The sequence below is a fragment of the Brachionichthys hirsutus genome, chromosome 12, assembly GCF_040956055.1.
Source record: "Brachionichthys hirsutus isolate HB-005 chromosome 12, CSIRO-AGI_Bhir_v1, whole genome shotgun sequence".
In the NCBI taxonomy this organism is placed as follows: Eukaryota; Metazoa; Chordata; class Actinopteri; order Lophiiformes; family Brachionichthyidae; genus Brachionichthys; species Brachionichthys hirsutus.
Genome location: NC_090908.1, coordinates 10,197,349 through 10,221,535, shown reverse-complemented (window position 1 = coordinate 10,221,535; position 24,187 = coordinate 10,197,349). Strand labels below are relative to the sequence as shown.

The following is a 24,187-nucleotide window of genomic DNA, read 5'->3' as shown; positions in this document are numbered from 1 at the left end:
CATGAATTTAGCTGCCGAGCCGCCGCAGATGGCGCCGCAAAGTGAACGAGGTCAAAGCGGGCCTGAGCTCTGCAGGACAAAAAGATGCTCGTGAACACACACACACACACACACACACACATTTGTCAGTACAGCAAGAATGAAGATGTTTTAAGGGCGTGTAAAAAAAAACGGTTTTGTTTCTCGCAGTCATTACTTCAGACATTCAGAACACACAAACACACACAATGGCGTGGGGGGGGGGGGGGGGGGGTTGAAGGTCGGCTGAATGAGAGGCAGCCAGATGAACCGCTTTTGCTCTGTAGCATTTTACAGCTCTTACGCGTCTTGTATTTATCGTTCACATTTCATGTTGCATAATTGTCACGTCAGCCTGTCAGGGATTCGTCATCTGCATCAGGTGAAGTTGAGCGAGCGGCGGTTTTTCCAACAGCTCGCTGTCAAAACCGTTAGCGGAAGGCTTGAAGTGAGTGAGAACCTCGCTGTGGGGGAAACCCGATCTGTGGACGGAGGCAGATGGTCCGCGTGAGGCTCAATTTGAACATGTCCTTAACAGTTGAGATGGAATGAATTTAAACTTTTGCATGCTGCACGGAATCAGCTGCTTGGTCATTCTCCTTGCTCGCACCGAAGGTCTGGCACGAACGCTCAGCAATAACGAGCGACTCAATGTCGTCAATCTGTTTTGTGATTGTGCTCCGGGAAGGAACGCACGGATTCAGGGAGGTAGGCGATGCCGAAATAGAAAGCAAAGCACGTCGGAGTTCATCCATCGAGAGGGAGGACGCATCACACAAGGCATGTCTTCATTCAGACTGCCAATACAGTAGTAGCAATAACCTACAGAAAGGAATCAAACCCTGCACCGAGGCAACAGCACTAACCACTGTGCCACCATGCTGCCTTAATCTGTGCTAGTAGAAGAAAGAAGTATCGGTAAGTATGATACGTTTTTGCATAGAAAACAGTATTATATTACAGTAAAATCCCCCCCCCCCCACCAGTAAAACTCAAGGACGTTAAACTGAAATTGTTTTGGCAGCAGAACCGCGGCCTGCTGGCTACATCAGCTAAATGCGATGTGTCACTTTATAAGATATAGGTGTCTTCATTTGGAGTGACGGATTGAATAGTTTGTAAATCTCATTAAGGCCAGCTGCTCCCTTACCGGCGGTCGCTCTCAACGTTTAAGGCATTAGGCGACAGCTTGCAGGTACAGCGCCGCCGGCTACGTCATTACTGTGAGCACCGCATTCGTTCAAAAGGTAATTGCCTTTTGTCACGCGGGTTTATCCGAGAGCGATCACACCTTGTTGACCTCCTCTTCGACAGCCTCTCAGATCTTCCAAGCGTGCGCTCTGCCAGACGGGAGACATTTCACAATGCACGTCGCAGCTCTGACCGAGGCGGCGTGAAGCTTCACAGGATATCGGAGGGGGGGATGCGTTTCCCGTCTCGCGTTCTTACATCTCTGCAGAAATATGCAGCCTCGCCGCAAAGCCGGAAGACGATCAATTAAAATGTGTTTTGTGAGTTGTGCTCCAATAGGGGGTGGGGGGGGGGGGGGGGTGCCTATAGGGTTTGCCAAACAGGAGATGATGGCGATATCCTCAAACTTGTAATTTAACCGTGATTTGAATCAGCATTTTGAAGTGGAGGTGATTATTCTTCGATCCGTGTGGTCTCTATTTTGAGGTTTCTGTGCGGGTTTGTTGTGCTGATTTTTTTCGGGCGCTGATTTCTGCTCCTGCACAGCTGCAGAGGCGCTGATGGACCGAGCGAGGCGCACCTGTTAGACATTTCCACCTAATCAGCTCCTGCCTACTTAGGCCGGACTCTCTGGACAGTTCTCTGCAGGAAGAGCCTTTCAGCATAGATTCATTTAGCTGATCGGTTTCCATCTATTGTTTCTCTCATCTATGCAGCTTTACAGAACTATTCGGGGGCCTTTTGAAGTAGAGACGAGCTGAACATTCTGAGATAGCGGTAAAAATGAGAGAAAATTGCTGTGACACTTTCTCAATCTACCAGAGATTTAAAAAAAAAATACAAATAAAAACAAGCCCTTTTTTCAGTTCAGCAAACAATAACTCAAATTCCCTAAAGTCAAACTATCACCATTAATACGCCGCCGCCGCCACCAGCCAGTCCTCCACGCCAGCCATCCCAATACCGCAGGGATCCCGTTAGAGAAGCGCATTGATGTGATGACAATAAGCCCAATGTCAAAGAGAACAGAAGGATTTCAGAGTGGAAATAAAAAGAGAGAAGCACATGGCAGGGAGTAAGAGGCTAGAAAATATTAGGACATTATCAGCCAAACGCCTTGTGTGAGATGAGACAAGGGTTGCTTATCCGTGAGAAGATGAGTCATTATCAGACATGAAGCCGATGCTTGTTTCACACGCAGAATCATGGTTTGGTCCCTTTTTCTGTTGAACAGAATCTGGTTTAATGCATTTATTATTCTATATACACAGACTAGATAGGTGTTGAGAGACCACCGACATCTGATGGATGGATTCACGTATCAGCATTAACTTGTGGGTTCTCTGGTCTCAGAAAGGATTCCTCAGCAGACAGGAAGAGCAAAGGCACTTCCCGCAGAAGCTCGCTGGACTTTATTTACCTCTGCAGTGATTTCTCATTGGCTATTATTGCTCACACATTTATGTCCTCACACAGAAGCTAAAATTGTATTTAAAGGTAGGACTGTACAGTACTTTTTTTTTTTTTTACTTTTAAGGTTGAGCTTCACAGTATTTTCCTCGCATGAGATTGTGTTACTAAACAAGCTGCGCTTTCACTATAACTGTGCTATCTCTGTGTCGGCTTCCTGTTCCGCTCTGACCTCATTTTCTTACAGCCATGCCCCTTCCAGACAAAATCCACGATTTCTATTTGATGATGCAGTCAGGCTGGGGCTTTCCGGAGGACACTGCCTGAAATTGATGCGTCTCATTTCAGGTCCACTGAGGACGCCAATTACCCTTTAGTGGAAACTCTTTGAGGATGCTCCCAGTGCAACAGTGACTCTCTATCCTCATTCTACTCTTTCTTGCTCTCTATCCCTATAACGATTGCCCTCCTGCAGTGTCTTCACCGCCCATCCTCAGCCTAAACACTCTTTTCTTCTTCTACTCTGAAGAACTCGTGTGGTCGTCTCGGTCATCCAGGTTCACGGTGGATCTCTGCGTCGGCTACCGGTTTACTCACCTGGACTTGTAAAGGTGGGAGAAGTCCAGCCGACTATATTCAACAAAGAGTCGTCTATATAATAATAATATAGGTCAGAGGTGTGTCTTGGATTTGAGCAGGCTTGTAGTATATCAGATCAGAACTGTGCATAATGCTTTCTGTATTTCTGTGTCAGCCAATAGGAGCGAGAGGAGAGGACCTAGTGTCTGCCTCGTTCTTCAGTTTAAAAAAAACAAAAACAAACTTGTGCTGAAATATTTCCTGCGTTTTTAACCTTTTCAATGTTTTCAAGGTCAAAATGTTTCAACCGCACCAAAAATTTAAATCAGGACATATATGTCGCTGTTGATGTGCCGTTCAGCCCATTCTATTGTCATTTTACAGCCAATAGTGCCCTCTACAGGTTAAATATGCAATGGCATAGACTGTCAATTCAAATAAGGGAGGCATATCGGATCCACAGGTTCATCCTCTGCCTTAAATCATTAATTCATACAGCAAAGACGATTTTGTAAAACCAATGTATAACATAATAATAATGTACGTTTTTTTTTTATTATATATATGTATTTTAGTGGAAATTATTTATTTGGGTTTGTCTCTGTTTGAAAAACAACGGCATAGTATGTACAAATAATTATGATTTTAAGTAAATTATCATTCAAGAAATGTATTTTCACATAAGTTATCCTAATATTTTGAGACATTATTTCAAATTATTTGACATGATTATTTCACTGGAAGGATATTTCTTTTTGTTGAAAATAGGACTTAACCTTAATTTGATAATATAATGTTCATTCATCCATTGTCCCAACCGCTCATTCCGTTATCGGGTCGCGGGCCAAGCTGGAGCCAATCCCAGCAGTCAATGGGCGAGAGGCAGGGGACACCCTGGACAAGCCGCCAGTTCATCGCAGGGCGATAATGTTAGAAATGAATTGTCTTATTTCAAAATGTTTTTTTGAGAAGTGCATTCGTACGTGAAGTCTTTTTTGTGGATGACTGCAGTTCCTGATCGAACTTCAATCATCATGACATAAATGATCATCTTACATACAGCTGCTCGTATAGCTGTGACCATTTCTGTTACTTGTAAAGCAGTAAATGTCATTCATCCATCGCTTCCAACCTGCAAGCAGTAATTCTGGAGACGGCCTGCAGGTGGAGGCAGATGACAATTTAATGGAACCATAATAATAATCATACCTGCATGTACCTCCTCATAATCCAACTCCGCATTCAAATAACACACAAGAAAGGGATCCACAGAGTTTATGATAATAAGAGTGGTGACATATTTCTATAATTCACATTTCTATAATTTTTTTTCAACCAAAATACATATTCCTGAGTTTAAAATGTTATTTTTTTAGAATTTTGTAATAAAGTCAAACAAAAATATTTTATTGGATTGTGAATAAAGCTGAGATACTATGTGAATGTGTGCTGCCCTCACTAACAAAGGATTGGTACAGTAGAGGAAACACATAGCAATATAAAATATTTGCCATTAGTGTCACTTATTTATTGCTGTGGATATGTTTCAATTTCTTTTTTTAAACCCAAAAGTGAATTCTGACCTGATTTGAAGGCGATAACCATGGATTTCCACTTTTTTCTTATCTCACTTGAATGTAATCAGATATTCAGGATACGCCTGATTGTCGTGGAAGATAATGAACATGCTGGGATTGGCCTCGTTGTCCACAACGCTGTCGTACATCTCAACAGAGGCAGAGTCTCTTTGTGGCGGCGTGATCATGCTTTGTTGCCCAAGTGTGTATTGCCCCGTCAGCACTCGACAGAGGTACATGCACTTCTGCCCAACTGCATTTGGCCTGGAGTAGATGTCATGGGCAGAATAGCTTGCCTTGACAGCAAAGTATGTGCCCTTGCCATACTTGGCACCTGAAAATGGAAAGGCAGCAAAAACAAATTCATATTTCTTTATTTCTTCTCAAATAACTGCAGTGTTCTAAATGTCTATAAATAGTCAACTTATTTATCAACATGCGGGAATCAAACTTCTCACCGATCTTTCCTGCGTAGCTCCTGTTAAAGCCATATTGGTTGATGTAGGCCACTCTGTCGTGGCTGGTGCCATGGAAGAGTCGTTTCTCGTTGTCCCGGTGACCGTTCCTCTGTTCCATGTCGCACTTCTTGATCTGCAGGCTTTTCCATAATGTGGGGTTCTGGATTCTCTCGATCTTTGAGGAGGGGAATTACATTTATTTTTGCATTCTGCTCTGAATTCATGTCTCACACATGACTGATCTTAAATGATGGGTTACAAATGATTTACATGTAACCTGGTGAAGGACGCTTAATGGACCAGGGAAGAACTCCTTTACATTCTGGTGCAGATCCAGAATAATGAGTTGTTGGATCTGGGAATCTTTCTCCATTTTCTTTTTAATAGTACATTTTCTCTGATATGAGAGATCTAATCTCTCTTTCAGTTTAACCCGTCAATTTGAAAAAGACAATTGCAGACGGGAAAAAAAAGTACAACAATTGCTTTAAAGATACTTAAAAATACTTTTACAGAGAAAGGAAAGCCTTTTCTTTGGGATGGCTGAGGCCTGGTCCTAATATACGGTGCTTGGTAATGCAGTTTACCTTGGTAATGGCTTGATTACATGAGGCGCTGAACTGATTCTGGACCTCAGTGTGCTCTGCTGTCCCAGCCTCAACGGTCCTGACGGCACAGGGGAAGTGGGCTGACATGGAACCCCAGTTCCTCGGCATGTCTTCTAGTGCCATAAAAAGAACAGAACAATGCTCTCTTAATTGCTGAAGAAATGGTCAACATTTATTTTATTTTGACTCTTTAATAAACACAGTCACGTTCTGCTGCGTTGTCCTAAATGCAGGATACCTTTATATTTGTCAATGCGCTTTATCTCTAGGATGCGTCCCTCGACGTGAACGGCAGGTCCCCTTGGCATAATAACTGTACAGTTGCTACCCCGTAGGGCAACTTTCACAGTCAGTCGACTGTTTTTTAACCCTCGCTCAAGCTGGTAGTTGGACGTCGGATCAAAGCTTTGAAACTGAAGCCCCGGGTGCTTGTACTGCCAGTCCACCAATGTGCTTGTCAGTTTCACTTTCTTCTTCTTCTTCTTCAGTTTTTCCTCCACTTTCCTCACCATCTCGCGGATCTCCTTAGTGGCCTTGAGTACAAACTTTCTGAACCCCTCGATGGTGACTACGCTTTCCGCTTCCGTGGTCTCGGTCCTTATGCTCACATTCATGGTCTTCCGCATGGCGGCGATGCGTTGGCGGTCTGCGTCCGAGAAGCTGCGGATGGCGTCGTCTGAGACGGATTCGCTGTGCTGCTCTGCGGATATCAGGTCATCGATCAGCTTCTTGGCTGAGTCTACCTGAGCCCGCGACTCACCACAGATGTAGAAGCAAGCAGGATCCACTGTCACAGACTCATTGACAAAACCCGTTTCTTTTTGCAGCTTCTCGGAAGGTCCGGTCAAATATTCTGAAATTAAAGGAAACCTCTGCATTAGAACTTAAGATTTACCAGTAGGATTTGAATATGGGCAAGCATGTTTCTCTGTCGTACATACAGTACGTAACATTATAGTGTAACGGTTCATGTTTTAGGAGTGTTCATTATTCCTACGCTGCAGAGAGTCCGCAAAGGCATCCAGGGAGGAGGGGCGGTGTGTGTGTGGGGGTGCCGCGGAGAGGAGGAGGAAAACGGCAGAGCTGCGGGAGTTAGGGAGAGTTACCCGTCCTGTTGTTGTGGCGTGGTTACGGCCGACAGTGACCATTCATTAAAAGCTCTTTGTGAGATCCACCGTGTGCTTATTCCAGCGTCCGACGGACGCTACAATATGTTGCTACAAGAAAGTGAGGTGAAAAAAATATGCATTCCTTGTGCTTACCATTGATTTTGGAGCTGGGATTTCCAGAAATGCGCTCTACCCGATCTAGAAGCTCAGTAGTTTCTCTTTCTTTCATGCTGTCATAGAAATCTTTCAGCATTGGCAGCTGGAAAATAACAATCCGAACCATCTTCAGCAAACTGGAAGTATTCTGGCTGAGCACATCAATCACTGCATCCAACATGGCGTCTGCCACCTGCTTGGCTTTGAGATTACCTTGACCTAAAATCGTACAGCACATGTTACAGCTTCATGAGATCGTCAAAGGAGGGTAGAAAAGCATTATATGAAATAAAGATATAGTAAAATAACAGACTATCTTTGTTGTAGTTATGCATTCTGTGGCGAGCGTATTAACCCATACTATGCTGGCGAAGCTTACCTGTACCAATGGCAGGAAACGAGACAGACGTATATGAGTTGATCACATGCTTTTGGAGTGCATCTTTCATAACTTTGTTGATTGTGACTGGGTCTGACGGTCCAACTAAGTGGAGGATTTTCTTACACTTGAGCTTTCCTGGCTGGGTCAATATAATGCCCGAGTTGGGTTTGGAACCTAAAGGAGCAGACAGTAGGTTTTAATGGCTCTGGACCTTGGACACTTCCTATCTGAACAATATTGGATCATGATTACAGAATCTGAGTTAATAACTGATGAGCTCAGAAGCATGTTGCTCTGTTTGGTGTCAGCTCAGAGTTTAAATGTCTCCTCACCAAGGTTTCGGCATAGGTCTTCGACGGTCCCACCAGCAGCATCCAGAATAGCCTTTGATACTCCTGAAAAGAGGAAGATCAAAGTAAATAAATATAAACTGGAGGGCATGATTAGTGTTTGGTCAAATGTTATTGATATTGAACAGATTTTTAAGTTGAATATGCGGCTTTATATTTTAAAAGAACACTTCAATACATAGAAATATTGACGCTGGATGAAAAGGAATCTGGCGTTGTAATTATTTTCTCTTTACTGAAAGATTTCAATCATTTTTAAAATAACATTTTAAATCCGGTCCAGCTTTAGCGTCGTCATGGGGACGGTGAAATGTGGCATCATGGAACCAAGAAGTCAGGTGTGCAATTTACCTGATTTAAGGGAGAAACTTTCATTGGATGAGTTGACGATGACGTCGGTGGTTTCTTCGGTTATGTTTCCAGTAACTACCTGTATAACCGCACTTCCCAGTTTGGTCTCATGCATTCCTGGCTTTGACACAACTTTCGAGAAAGGACCTGAAGCAGCTCGAGAAAAAGACTTCCTTGTTAAAAGATCAAATCTATTTTGCAGAAAGGATAGCGTAATGCAATTCAATCATTCTTAAAGGGTTTAAGAAATACAGATATTATTTACAGTGCACAAACAGACAGTTTAAAATGTTTTGCATTCACATTTTTCTCATCTACCTAAACTTGTGGGCGCTGGAGCAACCGCGTCATTGAAGAACTTCTTTCTAAATTCCCGGGTAAATACCTGGAGACAGAATCCAAAACACAAATATAAGAACTAATTTGACTTTAACATCCCACCAAAGCATCCAGATCAAACATTTATTGTCCTTTTCTTCTTAGACGTTTTCTTACTTGGATGGTCTGTGCATCTTCAGGGTAAAGAATGATCACGACCTTCTCCAGGTGTTTGGGCAGATTCTTTCTGCTAAAGGAGGAGATTTCATCCAACATCAATGAAGCTGCCACGTCTTTCGGAAAGCCGAGGTTTCCGGTGCCGATGGCAGGGAAAGATATGGAGCTCATACCAACGCCCTCTGCTATGTGCAAGCAATCTTTGTAAATGCCACTCAGGGTCTGGAAGGAATAAACACAAATGATATTAATATTTGGAACAAATGTGTTTTGACCCTTTTCTCAGATTTCATCAGAGAGATGAGACACACGTTTAACAATAACATCTTACCTTTTCAGCGCTGCTTTGTCCGTTGTCCCATAGAGGTGGGACGGTATGAAAGACATATTGGCTCTTCAAATTGTAGCCCACAGTAACAATGACGTCGCCAATATTTCCACGTGCTTTCGTTGCATTTAACTCCAGCTGAAGTATTGGTCCAGCCTCTCGCAAGATGGCATTAGAAACTGCCCCTCTTGACAACATGAGATCTGCCGTCACTGCATTCACGACCACCACCGTCTAAGAATGTGTTCAAAGAATCCTTTTTACCTGATTTTCTTTTTATATATATATATAAAACGGTGAATTCCAGTTCCCATACTTAATTATAAAGATACTCGTGTTTTATTCTTAAATTAATTATTTGCACTAATTTAAAAAAAAAATCATAATTACCGAGGAATCCCCGATATTTCCTGTCATTAGCGTGATGTCCAAGCCCTCTTTGGTCTGCCAATGACCCAAGCAGTTTGGATCCGGTCCAGCAGGATTCAGCGGTGGACATCGAGTCTCTTCAGCTGAAAGAGAAACGCTGGCACCACCAGGTCCATCCTGCTTGACTGCTGCTTTAAAAGCTTGAACAGCGCTGCTGTTAGGTGTCTGAAGAGGCTTCCTCGCTGCTCTCTGGACCAAGTCACCCGGTGCGGCGCTGGTCTCTTCAACAAGCTGGACCACACACCCAGTTTGACTGCAGAGCGAGGAGAAGAACACAGCTTCTTTATCCCGGAAGAAAATCTTCACGCCGGGTTTGGAAACTACGAGATGTTCAAGGACGACGGCGGAAGCCAAGGCTTCAGCCAAGGTTTTGCACTTTGAGACGTCAACCCTCGAGCCACTGAGACGGATTGTCTCGGCTCCGTAAGACACCACGACTTCGTTTTCCACTCGCACAAACCAAGAATCTTCGCGCCTTTTAATGTATTCGAATTTTACGTTGGGCTCGACCACAATAGTTTCTTCAACGTGAGCGTTCTGCCTGAGAAAGTCGTCGAGTTCGCCGCTAACTTCCGCGACGTCGTCCTTGTGGCCAGACACCACAACCTGTTGATCCGTGGTGTGGATTTGAATTCTCCTGGAAGACTTGGCTTTGGCATTCTGTAACTTCTGAACCAGGTCTTTCCACTCTGGCTTCTTCAAGATGTTTATATCTTCAACATTTATGTATTGAGATATAAGCAACCTTCTCAGGTGGTCTTCTGCATGTTTCTGTATGCTTTGGGAAACAGCATCGAGCTGTGCCATGTGCGTGCCGATGTTAAACGCTGCATTTATTCCCTCAGATGTGAGGAGAGCATTTGTAAGCTCCTCTCCGTCTTCGCCTCGTAACAGTTCTGCGATAGCATCGGGAAATTTTAGGGGAGGTTGGTCTTCACAGCAACTTTGAAAGTCTTCAACTACAACTTGTTTGGTCTCTTCAAGATGCTGGACTGATATTCCACTCTGTATTGAACTGTTTTGGGGGCATCTTTCCACAAAATCGTTGGCTTCTGTGAGAGAGTGACAACAGGAAATATCACTTTCATGAACAATAATAAAGAAAAAAATTGTTCTGGGCATCGTTAGAAGGAATTTATATTTTATAAAAGCAGACTGAATATTTTGATGATAGCATTACGCTGTAGATGCAGGACCTTCCGGAGATACAGAGTAAAACTACTGACACAAATAAGCACACACTAAATTATACCTTCTCCAGTCTGGAAAGTTACCACAGCACAGTCAGGGTGAACTTTGGTCATTTCCTCTGTGATCGATTGTTTGTTGTTCACAACAACATCTGCTGCTATAGTGAGACAGGAAGGTCACGTGACTCAACACACATTCTCCATGAAAGAATATAAACAATAAACCATCAATACAGGATTTGACTGGGTTTTATTTAACGGAATTAATAAATATGTAGATTGGCCAAAATGCATGACCTAGCACGTTCACAACTACAGATTTAGCTGTGATACTATTTATGAACACAGAAAAATATTGTTTTGTTGACTTAATAAGTGTTTTCTTTCTTTTCACATGATGACATAAAAAGAAAACGCAAACAGGTAATCATGTCATCTCAGCACAAACACAACAGTTAAGACATAAATCTTACATTTCTCCTTGAGTGTATCCGATGGAGTTTCCTGTTTACCATGAAAAAAAAATCACACATTCAACAATCATTGTCTTTCTTCGCATGTTTCATAGCCCGTTTCACTTGGCATTAAAAATAAGCTGTTAATTATTAATTATTGTCTGAAGGAAATATCTCAGATTAATAAATGGGTAAAATGCATAAAAAGAAAACGCGCAACTTCTTGAATTAGAAGCATCTGATTAAAAAAAAAATCAGAGTACGCGTATTTAAATGACAGGAATACCCCATATATAATTAAATAGCCTCAAAAAGTCTCTCGGAACTTTTTGCGCACTTACCTGCGCTCCGGCTTCATCGGCCGGTGAGAGAACGATCGCGTTCAACACGCCGCTTCATTTTAAAGGTCTACTTTTTTATTATTATTTTTTAGCTCACCCTCCTTCCTGCGGAAGCGCAGCACCGCGGTCGTGCTGCCGTCCTCGCAGTCCGTGTCTCACTCTCCGCCGGCGGATTCGCTGCTCTGGAAATACTTCACTAAGTTATATTTTAAGTTTGGAAAGCTGTTTTCGTCTGAGGAGACGAGCAGGGGATGCGCGTATGTGTTTCCCATTTGCTGCTCGGTTTAATCGGCTTTACTTTCACTTTCGACTCTTTTGAAAAACGAGACAAGGAATTTGGTTTAGCCTGTTTGTGGAGTTCGATCGGTGACGCCGCTTTTATGGGCAATAACTTGATAGTTGGGGATTTTAAAGGTAATTTTTAAGAGGTTTGCTCTTCGTCGGTGCTTTCCACTGCGCTGGGTGAATTTAACTTCCATCCGCTCAACAAACACGCTCCGTTAAATACGTATTAACGCGGCGCTACGCTTTTAAACTTAGCATGAAGCTATTTGTTTACGTTGTCACGCGTGCGGGGTCGCGCGCTAAGTTTTTAAAAGTGCGAATTTTTATACATTTATTGGTGAATAACTGCTTTGATACGTGAAAAGAAGTCAATAATTTAGTTTATGTCCGCCATATATATGTGTGGCCCTTACCTACTTTAATAATACAATTTTGTGAAGACAGTTTTCAGTGTAACGAAGTGGCAGAGATGTACATGCCCGATCTCTGGCCTGAGGGCTCGGTGATTAGGCGCTACTATGAGCCACGTAAAGCGGGCGCGGTGGCGGCTAAACCAGCACCGTATCAGCCTGCTAGCGGTGTAAATGCGCGCGGCGAAACCACGGCTAACTAGCTATGCTAGTCGGCTCGTATAACTGTCGAGGGCTGCGTCTTGGGGGCAGCGACGGGGACAGAGCACGCCGAGTAACGGTGGATAAATTGTTGTTAGAATGCGACATTCTCTGCCTGCAAGAGACTCTCCTCTCTAAACAGGACCTGGGCCTTTTGAATGCTTTTAACGATGATATTCATGGTGTTGGAGAATCAACTGCTGACCTGTCTCTGTGCGTAATGAGGGGGAGAATAGCAGGAGGTGTTGCTATCCTCTGGCACAAGAGACTGGACTCAGTGCTCAGTGCCATTCGGCTAGATGTAGACTGGGCTATTGCTGTGAAGTATGAGTCTGGGGGCAAGGAGTGCATGGTTCTTAATGTGTACATGCCGTACGAGTGTAAGGAGAACGAGGATGACTATCTAAACAAACTCGCTTTCATTCACTCTTTTGTGCAGGTTAATCCCTGTACTTCTATCTATGTGGTCGGCGACTGGAACGCTGACCTGTCAGATAAGAGCTCCATGTTTGCCAAACACATGGTACACTTCTGTGAGGATAGTGAGCTCATCATCTCCAGCCGAGTGCTTCTGCCAGCTGACAGCTTCACTTATATTAGTGAAGCCTGGCACACAACGTCCTGGCTTGATCACTGTGTGACCACGGCTGATGCTCATGACAACATCCGCTCCATGGAGGTTAAGTATGACGCGTCCCTGAGTGACCATGTTCCTTATGTTTTTTATGTTGAGGCTGATAGTCTGCCTGAGTTGATCAGAGAGAACAAGGGCAGGGCTGGACGTAAGGTAGACTGGTCGAAGCTCTCTGATGACGATGATTTGTATTACTATGGGAGAACTGATGCACTGCTGAACAAGGTATTCTTGCCATGTGATGCTGTTGTATGTTCTGATCCAAACTGTGAAGATAGGATACACTACAGTAATCTTTGTGTCATGTATGATGCTATAGTAGATAGCTTATGTACGGCTGGCAGCACCTTAGCTAACTACAGGTCTCACGGTAAAACAGGCAAACCAGGCTGGCACAAACATGTAGCTCCTCACCTTGCTGCAGCCAGGGACGCTCACAGAGAGTGGGTTCAGGCAGGCAGGCCCAGGCAGGGGCCTGTTCTGGACCATAGAAAACTGACTCATGCCAGGTATAAATCGGCCATCCGTTATATCACCAGGCAGGAACGACTGATGAGGGCTGACTCTTTGGCTGAGAAGCTTCTCAGCTGTAATGTAACTGGGTTCTGGAAGGAGGTGAAGTCCTTGAATCGGGGAAGTGTGGCCCTGCCGTGTTCTGTTGAGGGAGTCACTGGATCGGATAATATAGCTGAGCTGTGGAGGCAGCACTACTCTGCTATCTTTAATTGTGTTGACAGTGTCCCCTTTCAGGTAGGGAGCGTCCCTGACAGCGAGGTGGTGGGGGTCACAGCTACTGAGGTGCGTGAAGCAATAGATAAACTGGCAGATAACAAAGCTGATGGTCCAGATAGAATCACTGCAGAGCACCTAAAGTATGCTAGCCCGAGGGTCTCTGTCCTGCTTGCCTTATGTTTTACAGGCTTATTGTCGCATGGGCTGCTGCCTGACTCCATGTTGCATGTTACACTGGTGCCAGTGATTAAGGATAAGACAGGCAAGGTGGGGAGCCTGGATAACTACCGGCCGATTGCTCTTGCTAGTGTAATTTCTAAGGTCTTAGAAAAAATCTTATTGATTCGCTTAAGTCCTTTTCTTAACACCACTGACAATCAATTTGGGTTTAAAACCAAGCATGGTACTGACATGTGTATTTATGGTCTGAAAGAAGTGATTGACATGTATAAGGCTAAAGACTCCTCTGTATTGGTGGGCTTCATCGATGCCTCTAAGGCATTTGACCGGGTGAACCATCGGAAGCTGTTCCTGAAGCTGAGGGAGAGAGGTGTGCCAAACGGTCTCCTTAGAATCCTGGCGTATTGGTATGCGAATCAGACTATGCAGGTTAGGTGGGGTAATGTGGTCTCACCTCCTTTTGCTGTGGGGAACGGTGTCCGCCAGGGTGGGCTCCTTTCGCCGGTGCTTTTTAACTTCTACATGCATGATCTCTCTGTGCAGCTCAACAGCTGTAATACTGGTTGTATGCTTGGTGACACCTTGATCAATCACTTTATGTATGCTGATGACCTGGCCATATTGTCACCGAGCAGTGCTGGCTTCCAGCAGCTCCTGGACATATGCACTGGCTATGGTATCAGGTTTGATGTAAAGTATAATGCCAAGAAGAGTGCCGTCATGGTTTGTAGAACGAGAGAGGATAAGGGTTTGGACTTCCCAAGATTTTATCTGTCAGGGCAAGTGCTGTCTGTCTGCAGCAGAACTAAATATCTGGGCCACATCATCAATGACCAGCTGGGAGATGATGATGACATGTATAGACAGCGGCGGATGCTGTATGCGCAGGCCAACATGCTGAAGAAGAAATTTAGTTTTTGCTCTGAAGCGGTCAAAGTCACCCTCTTCAGGGCCTTTTGTACGCCACTCTATACTGCCCCCTTGTGGATCAAGTACAAACAGGCCAGCATGCAGAAGTTGAGGGTGGCATACAATGACTGCATGCGGATACTTCTCAGGAAGCCAAGATGGTCCAGCGCCAGTGAGATGTTCTGTGGTGCCGGGGTTAACGCCCTTAATGCTCAGCTGAGGCACCTGTCATACAGGTTTATATGTCGGCTGCATGACTCAGGGAATGACATCATCAGAACACTGACTCAGCCAAGCCTAAGTGCTGTGAAATTTAACTCAGGTATTTGGTGTCATTGGTACCTGATGTTATTATAGGATTACTGTGTTTACTGTGTAAACGTTGTATATGTTGTAAATGTTATGTGTGCTTTTTAATTGGACCATTGTGTCTGCAAATAAAGATTTGATTTGATTTGATATACTGTATTAAAAAACAACAACAACAATACGTCACTTCATGCTAAGCCTAAAAATGTGCAGCATGCTATTGCTAATGCTTGACGGGAGCTATTCACACCAGAAAAGAAAGCTAAGTAATTCAACCACAGTAGGAATACAATGTTGAGTATAATTCTTTATTTTTCTTGTATTCCTTTTAATGTTTCCTCTGGTTACGCTGGAAAAAGTAAAACGACGTAACACAAAGACTGCTTAGTATGATACAGAAATGAAACTGTCTTCCACGTTGTTTCGTCGGCGTACACTTATCGAGTCGCGGACTCGCGGTCTCTGTCTCCCTCTACTGGAGGGAGTGTAAAACAGCACCCATATCTGCTGCGAAAATAACCTTCAATACAATTTAAATGCAACACTTTTAATTTTTGCTCCCATTCTTTACGAGTTCAGGTAGCACATCAAAATTATTTTTTTGTGATATTGAATTCCTCGTCTCATCCAGCGTGTCCGACGTTAGGCGACCGTTTGTCATCTTATGGCGGTTATATTGAGGGAAGACGTGGCGAGGTCAAAGAAAACCCTCAGCTGTTTGGCTCGTTCGGTTTCACACGCTCACTTTTCTTCAACTCGCGAAAAAAGGGAGATTGTTAAAATACATATTACCAGGTAGGCCAGTAGTTATTATAGTCTACAAAACTCTAATTTCGTGTCAAAGGATTCCTGGTGCTTAAAAAGTCCATTCAAAGTTCTCAGAGGAAGTTACACAACTGCTCCGTGATCTTTTCTTGTCTTTTTTCCGTAGCTCTGATTGGACACCATGTGCAGTACGTTGGATATTCCTCTACATGGGCCTTCGGTGAACATCGTGAGACGATGTGGAGCTGCTCTGGGTGACGTCCTGCAAAGCAAATTCGGATGTGTCGCCACCTTTGAAGGCGCCTCGGGCTTGGCGCAGCCGGGTGTCCCGGAGAGAAGGTTTGCCGTTTTGCTTCCTGCAGGTGTCCGGGTGTCCGTGTGGAAGGCGGACCTGACACATTTCCCAGTGCAGGCTGTTGTAAACGCTGCTAATCGCCGTCTTGAGCATTTCGGCGGCGTTGCTCTGGCGCTGTCTACGGCCGGCGGTCCACAAATCCAAAAAGAGAGCGACGAGTACATCAAAAAGTACTCCGAATTACAAGTAGGGGACGCGCTCGTCATGGACTCTGGATCATTGCCATGTAACAAGATGATTCACGCTGTGGGCCCACAGCTCCCAAAATGTCCGTCCAACAAAGAGCTTTCCAAAGCCGAAGTGCTTCTGAGGAAGACCATCGGGAGCGTTCTCGACAGAGTGCAGGAAACCCGACTGCAGACCGTTGCCATTCCCGCTGTAAGCTCCGGTCTGTACAACTACCCCGTCGCACAATGCGCGATCGCCATAGCGACCGCTGTGAAACGGTACTACGAGCGCCCTTTAGGGCATCGCCCGACAGAGGTCATGCTTGTGAACCACGACGAGCCGACGGTGAGGGAAATGGAGAAGGCCTGTCGTCAGATATTAGACCCGCACGCCGCAGCAGGTAAAGGCAAAGGCAGCGGCAAGACGTCGGCGCCTGCTGTCCGGATCAGAAACGTGCGTCTGTGGCTAAATCGCGGCCACATCGAGGATCAGCAGGTAAGAATCTGGGAAGTCTCTGGTTATTTACTTTGAAAGCTTTTATATAGATATCCTTGTTTTTGCGTCCTTTCAGACAGATGTCATCGTGAACACGACGTTCAATCGAGACTTGAACTCCGGTCAGATCTCCAAAGCTTTACTGCGGAAAGCTGGTCCGGAGCTGCAAAAAGAAATGCGTACGGCTCCGATGCAGGGAAACGTCATCGTCACAAACGCCTACGGGCTCCAGTGTAAAGAGGTTTATCACACCCTTTGTTACGAGAAGGAGAAGGAGAAAAAACAGGAGGTACAGTAGGAAAGGATAAGGAAATCATTCTTTCATTTTCTTTAATCCGAAATCCAGGTCACGGGATGAAGAAATCAATTCCTGTAAATATCTCCAAATAATATCACAGGGGGCGGGCTTAAGAAAATAAATACTTAAATCTGGTTATCCTGTAATCTGAGCTGGACTTTTTCCTGTTTTTTTTTCATTGCAGGTTATTTTCAGATCAGTTCGGGAGTGCTTAAATTTAGCGGTCTTAAGTCACCACAAGTCAATCGCCTTTCCGGCCATCGGCGCCGGAGGCCTCCACTTGGAGGGACAGGAAGTGGCCCGGATCATGTCGAGGGTGGTGCCCCAATTCGCTCGGACGTTCCCCGACAAGATGGACGTTTATTTCGTCATATTTCCCCGTGACCACAAGATATTTGAGGTTGGTTTAAACGATCAACAAAACCGTAAGCCATGAATGATTAGAGAGACAGAGAAAAAAAAGAATTACACTTCAGAGAAAAGTTCGTTAAAATTGCGCAATACAAATTTACAGCAAATGCATGTTAGTGATTTTCTCATTCTAGGCTTTTGAAGAACAACTGAGAGATCTCTCCCACCATTCCTCTGATCTCCGTGAAGGCGGAGCTTCCGCCCCGCAGATCAGCCTGAGCGGCCCGTCCGAGGAAGCGACGGCGGAGGCCGAGCGATGGCTCCGAGGCCGCCTCTTCGAATCCTCCGCCGTTTTTATCCGCAACAATTTCATCCTGCACTTCGGACAACGGGAACACCTGCGGCTGTCCCGCCTGATGAAGGGCGGCCTTTACGTCACGGAGGTTTTCGAGAGAGGCCGCGCGAGCGTCGTCGTGGACGGGGATTCAAACGAAGACGTGGCGGTCGCCGGGCTGCGGGTCGAGGCCGTGCTCTGCGACGTCCAGAGGGAGTTCGTCGGGGAGAGGGAGCGTGCGCTGAAGCTGACGTCGGGGAACGCCGTGCTCTTTGAAAGGAAACCCGTCGAGCAGCTCAGCCGGGAGTTTTCCGACAGAATTCCTGCCTTTGGACGCGCGGGGCTGCACGTAGTGAAGGTGCATCATCTGAAGCTAGAACATTCTCGATGTTAGAACGGCAAAGTTTTTTTGGATTTGGTTCCGTGACCCGTGGAGTCTTTGGTTCTCAGGTGGACAGAGTGGAGAACCCAACACTGAGGATGCTGTTTGAACTGAAGAAGCAGCAGCTACTCTCCTCCAATTCCCGAAAGATGTTTCAACGCATACCAGCACAGTTCTGTGACATGGTCGGCCATATTGGATTCCATGCGGAGTACGCGCCACCTGACGGTAGGACCGCTTTTTTTTTCAGTTATAAATATCAGTCCTCGAAAAACAACAAAAGGGTTCAGAATTCCTCGAGGAGGTTTTAAGTGGTAATTAATTTCCTTCCTCTGTGCGCAGACCCAGCATTCGGAGAAGGCATCTACTTCGCCGGCACGGTGAAAATGGCCATGAAGTTGTGGAAGGAGCCGCACTGGGATTATCTCCACTTCGTGGAGGCCGAGGTGCTGACGGGAATCTCCGCCCCCGGTGAACCGGGTCTCATTCTGCCGCCGGCTGTGGGGTCAGATCCACAGATTATGGTCGACAGCGTGAGCGGCGGACCTGAAATCGCTGTCATTTTCTGTGGCTATCAAGCCCTGCCCAGATACATCATCACCTGTAAAATACGGAAGGTCTGAAGAGGGATTTAAAGCGCTGCTACAAATCCAAGGTCTAACGTCATTTAAGATGGTCACAGATCAGTGACGGTCACATTGTGTTTGGTACTAAAATGTAGAAGGTTAAGAGTAAAACAAATTTCCATGGTTTGAATGATTAAAATGTCAGTTTTGCCATTTTGTCTTCCTGTGACTCCCAGTTGTTTATCGCACCAATACAGGAAGTAGGAATACATAGAATGCATATTTAGTAATAATTTATAGTTGAAGGTAATTTCATGGGTTGACATTTTACAAACATGAACACAAACTAAGTGTATTCTAAATCTTTTATGCAGGACACAGACTTTGAATGAAACAGTAACGCGTTCGGATGAAGCTTCATCCTTGACCTTGAACAGGTCGATAGAAATAGAAATTGAACTCGAGAATTTTCTGTCGCTATCAAATGTCTCTTTGGAAAATATAAAACATTTGAGTTTTGCCGGAGAAATGTTCAGCCGATGGTTAATATAAAAATATTTATCTTAACATTTGTCTAGCTGCAGCATTTACCTTTACAACAGGATTTCACACGTCTGTCTGAATATCGTTTACTTCAGCTGTGTATTATTACTGGCATCGAAGTCTCGTTTCAAAGATCGCTAAGGAAATATTACATTAAACTTTACACACGGAATATTTACACCTCTAATTCAGTCTGCTAAAAGCTTATCACACGTAATATGAACTGGATTGGAGTAAACAAACACACTTCCATAACTCAAAGGGCTTAAGGTGCCGATGCTGGTTCACCTCTCACGGGTATATCGCCATGGAAACGCGATTTAAACAAAAATGGGAGCAAATTAAAAAATAATTAGAATGCATTCATATCCTCTTCAGTGCTCCGATCACTCTTCATATCAGAGGATACAGTTTATCAATGAAGTGATTCGTCAATAGGGGGCGCTTTTACACATTCTACTCTACCATGGCAACATGCAAACAAAACCAGCATTGACCCTGAAGTTTCCGTGCTGCCAAAAACAACAACAACGACAACAGCTGCTTTGTTCTCAGCAGCTTCAAAAAACACATTCTTGTTCTCTCCACAGATCTCTGCCGCCATTTTGTCGAGGCGCGTTCGCGGCGGTCACTCCGCGCATTCGGCGACTTCCGTCCCGTCCACGATCAGCGTGTGAACGATGCCGTCTCGCTTCTTCCCGCTGCTCACGGCCTTCACGCAGCAGTTGTGGTCTCCGAGCGTGAAATGCGTCTCTGTGCCGTCCTCGACGAACTCCCCCTACGGGGAAACAAATCGTGCAGACGGCGTTGCGTCCTTGATTGGAAACAAAGTCGGCATCGCTTGGTCTGTTTATACTTACCGCGGTCTCGATATTTTGTCCGTTACACCAGACGTCCATGGTGTCTTTCTCTGAAAGAAAAAAAACAGTAAAAGGAAAGAAGAAAGTGGAACAGACCGTTAACTGCTGCGACGCAAGCCTCTGCTCGGTTTCTAATGCCGGTGGGGGGGGTCAGAATGAGAATGTTATTTCAGATGACTTTATTTTTACCTATTAAGACCATTTTTATTTGTTATTATGTGGTTTTCCTTTCTATGTGTGTGTGTATAATATCCTCTACCGCCTTGCTTTGTATTTAGATCTGTAACAGCTACTTCCTCGACACCGGAAATCCCACTCCCAGTCATTTGGAATCACATTTATTTATCGCCAGTCATTTATCGGCGAGCAGAAAATAGAGAATTAGGATCAATATTTTGATCTATCTACGCAAGCGGTGGATGATTTTGTCCATTCCTGGATTATGTGCTTGACTTGCTTTATGGAGCAGCCTTCTAGTTCCTGTTATCGGAGACAGTACCCTTAACATTTTTAATAATTTAAAATATATATATATATAGTTCCTGAGTGTTTCACATGCTTCAGGAAGGTTTGTACACCACAGTGTCATTTTTTAAAAGGATTAACTAGCGCAGGTGACGGGTCGGGTTTAAAGCTGCTAGATAGCTTAACGTCAGTTCCAATTTAATCTTTTTATTTTTTTTAAAGCATTCAATAACTAAATAACAAGGACAGCAGCATAAAACGAGGCTCACCCAGAACCACCCTGCAGTCCGCGCCGTCCACATTGAGAACCCAGGTGCTGGTGACCTTTGACCTGTTCTCCATGTATTTCTTCAGGCTCTTCCCGTTGATCTCCAGCGTGTACTCGTACGCGAAGCCGCTGACGGCGTCGATGTTGATGGTGGCCTTCGTGTCCGACTTGCCGACGCTGAACGTCTCCTTCCCCACAAGTTTGAACATCCAGTCCCGTCTCAGGATCTCCTGCAGTGCGACGCCATGTCGGAAAATAACAGCTGCGAATAGAGCCGAGACCCCGAAGCTGCCATTCCGCCAAAAAAAAACATTACCTTTCCGTCAACAGTGATGAGCCTCTTCCCGGTCGTCGTGCCGTGTTCAAACTCTATCCGGTGGACTCCGTCACTCAGCGCCACGTCCCACACCCCGGCGAGATCATTAGACATCCTAACCCTCAAGGAGAGGAACGCAAATCCAGCCAGAAGCTTCTTAAATGGCTACTTTACTGCACAAGCTAACTGCCGTGACGTCAATGCTAAAGCTAAAAACACGAGCAGTAACCACACACTTCCGGGTAGATGGAAGTATGCCTTCCGCTATAGGGACTACTGAACAAGTATTATATTAATAGCACATAATATTTCACCCTTAAATGTGAAATTAGTTACCTTAGAAAGGAAATAAAGCTAAATTCGTTAGCCGGAAAGTTAGGTAGCTAGCTGTTACCTTACAACTTCCGGTATCAGTGACTCCCTTTCAGAATAAAAGCATGCCGTGTTTTAACTTTTTAAGAGTCAAACCTTTTCGCGTCACCGTCTTGTGAACTTTGACGTTAAACCCCGGACCGCGCTTCTATTGGAATGACTGAGAAATTAGAAAATGTTTGTTTAAATCTCATTTATTTAACCACAACAAACAAATAGAGTAGCATCATTGCCTTGGATATGGATTCTATTGAAGGGGGGGGGGGGGTAGAGAGAGAGAAAGATGTGAAAGTTTGATATTTTTATATTTATGCCACAAAACATTATTCTACTATTACTTCTTATTCCTACAAAATCATAAAAGAGTTACATCCAGAGAATTTTACATAAACAATAGGTTTGCTCTCTTACAAGTTAGCAGATCTTTTTTTAATTGGGTCTCCTTCACCTCTTATCCCAGACATGAAATGATAGAGCAAGTAGAGGAAGAAAAGCCCAGTCAATGCCTGGAACTGCAGCTGAGAAGCAGCTAATAATTACTCAATTCATAGCAAAAGGGCAAAAAAAAAAAAAAGCCCACTTGCTGACATGGTAAAAATATTTGTGAGTCAGGCATCGCATATTAAGTGGCAGAGTTGTGTCTGAACGATCTGCTGCTCCCCGCACTGCTACCGGAGCCTGCCCGGAACGCCGCCCGGACTCTGCTGCTGATGAAGCCTTGCTTGTGAAGAACTGAGAGGAAGTGGTTACGAAACTTCTGCCCGATGAAGGCGTACAGCACCGGATTCACGGCGCAGTGCATGAAGGCCAGCGCCTGGGTCACGTTGAGCATGACCTCCGCTGCGTAGAGGGCGCCGCACGTCTCCACTGCCAGTACGCCTCCTCGTATTAAGGTGTCAATCAGCACAGCTACGTTATAAGGCAGCCAGCAGAGAATAAACGCCAGCACCACCGCCAGGATGACGCACATGGCCCGGTGTTTCTTCTGATTGCGCGTGTGAAGCAGCGTCGCCAGCGTCCGTCCGTAGCAGACAGACATCACCGCCAGCGGCAGGAAGAAGGCCAGCGTGTGATGCAGGAGGTGCATGCCGACACGCCAGCGGTCGCTGCTCTCACCACTTAGGTTTTCGTGGCAAATGGTCTGACCCAGGTCTTTGGCGGGCATGGCCTCCTTCTGAATCGCCACAGGTAAGGCCAGCAGCAGGGCTAGCGCCCACACCACCCCGCACATCGCCCCCACCGACAGGCGGCGGGAGGGCAGGGCCCGCGTGGCTCTCACGATGGCGAAATGGCGGTCGACGCTGATGCACGCCAGCAGGAAGACGCCGCCGTACATCGACGACTCCAGGAAGCCCGACAGGACTTTGCAGAGGACGTTGCCGAAGATCCAACCGGCGTGGGCGCCGACGGCCCAGAACGGGAGCGTGACGCTGAACAGGAGGTCGGCCAAGGCCAGGTGCATCAGGTAGACGTCCGCGCTGCTCCTTCCGTTCTTGATGGAGCAAATCACCCAGACAACGACGCCGTTGCCGGCCACACTGAAGACAAACACGACCACGTAGGCCAGCATCAGGCCGAGGCTGCTGAAGCCGGGCACCGTTACGCTGCATGGAGCCGAGGATTCGTCGTCGTACGCAAGGAGGGTAGAGTTGTAAAATGCACTGAAGTCGGCGTCGCTGAGGTTCAGTCCCATGGTCGACTCGTCGGGGGGGGGGGGCCTGAACGGAAGTAAAAACGGCTCCGGTTCGTCCACGTAGGAGCAGAAGAAGAATCAGACGATGGATCCCGGCTTCAGTTTCCCGACTGATGAGTCAATTTGCGCAGTACAACTGAAATAGATTTAGAATTAGTCACAAATGATGCATCGAGTTTTCAATAAACAATTAGAGTATTATTATTTTAGATGGAATTAAGGCAAATCAATGTGCCATGATTTCATTTCAATGTTTCATTATTCTGTGTGCTTGGCTTTTATCTTTCATCTTATCTCATCTTTTCTTATCATCCAACCAACTTACTTGACCATGTATTTTATAATTCCCTCACATTTACATTAAATGTGTTTTAAATAACTAAATAAATTCCTCAATCTGGCTACATCTTGAACACGTTTTTTTTTTATTAACGACAATATTTGTGTATATACATTATACATTAGCCTTTGTGTACTCACCTGTTTCCGTCCTCCTTGATCTGTTGGAGCCAGTTTTAAGAAGAAACTCTTTAGAACCCTCGTTATGAGAAGCTGCATCTTCATCCTTCCTTTCTTGAGCGCTCTTTCGGGGTGTTGTCTCTGCTCAGAGACGTGGGAGATGTCCTTGTGTAATATAGTAACGCAAGACCCAGTACACAGTTACACCCTTGGGTTCAACCAAAGAACAAAACAGTTCCTCAGGTCAGGGCTCAGATGAGCCTCTGCACAGAGAGAGGAGAGGTTCGATGGCGGGATGAAGCATCTCCAGGACTTTTTTTTTGTTTTGTCTGATTGTTAGCAGGATTACGGAAAAACTGCTGGATGGCTCTTGATGGAAAAGAAATCTGAAGATGTGTCTTGGTCTAAGT

At 45.2% G+C, this 24,187-nt stretch overlaps 4 protein-coding genes across 4 annotated transcripts; 1 reads left to right on the top strand and 3 right to left on the bottom strand.

Annotated features, from left to right (window-relative positions):
* Positions 1-4,458: 4,458 nt before the first annotated feature.
* LOC137902488 (protein mono-ADP-ribosyltransferase PARP14-like) lies at positions 4,459-11,699 on the bottom strand. Its single transcript, XM_068746575.1, is given in 13 exon segments — positions 4,459-5,109; positions 5,234-5,408; positions 5,821-5,954; positions 6,080-6,694; positions 7,104-7,325; positions 7,486-7,662; positions 7,821-7,883; positions 8,190-8,336; positions 8,508-8,574; positions 8,685-8,906; positions 9,016-9,246; positions 9,403-10,493; positions 11,525-11,699. Coding segments are annotated over 13 exon segments (3,603 nt in total). The 3' UTR covers positions 4,459-4,825.
* A 4,334-nt stretch (positions 11,700-16,033) lies between these two features.
* parp9 (poly(ADP-ribose) polymerase family member 9) lies at positions 16,034-19,007 on the top strand. Its single transcript, XM_068746497.1, has 6 exons — positions 16,034-16,870; positions 16,947-17,159; positions 17,353-17,568; positions 17,714-18,211; positions 18,304-18,463; positions 18,578-19,007. Exons 1-6 carry the CDS (start codon positions 16,034-16,036, stop codon positions 18,856-18,858), a joined length of 2,205 nt encoding a protein of 734 aa, XP_068602598.1. The 3' UTR covers positions 18,859-19,007.
* A 74-nt stretch (positions 19,008-19,081) lies between these two features.
* Positions 19,082-21,409, bottom strand: faima (Fas apoptotic inhibitory molecule a). Its single transcript, XM_068746351.1, has 4 exons — positions 21,254-21,409; positions 20,939-21,167; positions 20,205-20,254; positions 19,082-20,122 (listed from the first exon to the last, which is right to left on the bottom strand). Exons 1-4 carry the CDS (start codon positions 21,365-21,367, stop codon positions 19,973-19,975), a joined length of 543 nt encoding a protein of 180 aa, XP_068602452.1. The 5' UTR covers positions 21,368-21,409; the 3' UTR covers positions 19,082-19,972.
* Positions 21,410-21,966: 557 nt separating this feature from the next.
* cxcr2 (chemokine (C-X-C motif) receptor 2) lies at positions 21,967-23,318 on the bottom strand. Its single transcript, XM_068746574.1, is given in 2 exon segments — positions 21,967-21,972; positions 22,206-23,318. Coding segments are annotated over 2 exon segments (1,119 nt in total).
* Between the last annotated feature and the right edge of the window lie 869 nt (positions 23,319-24,187).

Excerpts from the sequence above, each read along its gene's own strand:
- parp9 (XM_068746497.1), top strand. The coding sequence starts at position 16,034 with ATGTGCAGTACGTTGGATATTCCTCTACATGGGCCTTCGGTGAACATC. Across the intron at positions 16,871-16,946 it reads GCCACATCGAGGATCAGCAG|ACAGATGTCATCGTGAACAC; the intron begins GTAAGAATCTGG and ends GCGTCCTTTCAG. Across the intron at positions 18,464-18,577 it reads GGAGTACGCGCCACCTGACG|ACCCAGCATTCGGAGAAGGC; the intron begins GTAGGACCGCTT and ends CTCTGTGCGCAG.
- faima (XM_068746351.1), bottom strand. The coding sequence starts at position 21,367 with ATGTCTAATGATCTCGCCGGGGTGTGGGACGTGGCGCTGAGTGACGGA. Across the intron at positions 21,168-21,253 it reads TCATCACTGTTGACGGAAAG|GAGATCCTGAGACGGGACTG; the intron begins GTAATGTTTTTT and ends GTCGCACTGCAG. Across the intron at positions 20,123-20,204 it reads GACAAAATATCGAGACCGCG|GGGGAGTTCGTCGAGGACGG; the intron begins GTAAGTATAAAC and ends GTTTCCCCGTAG.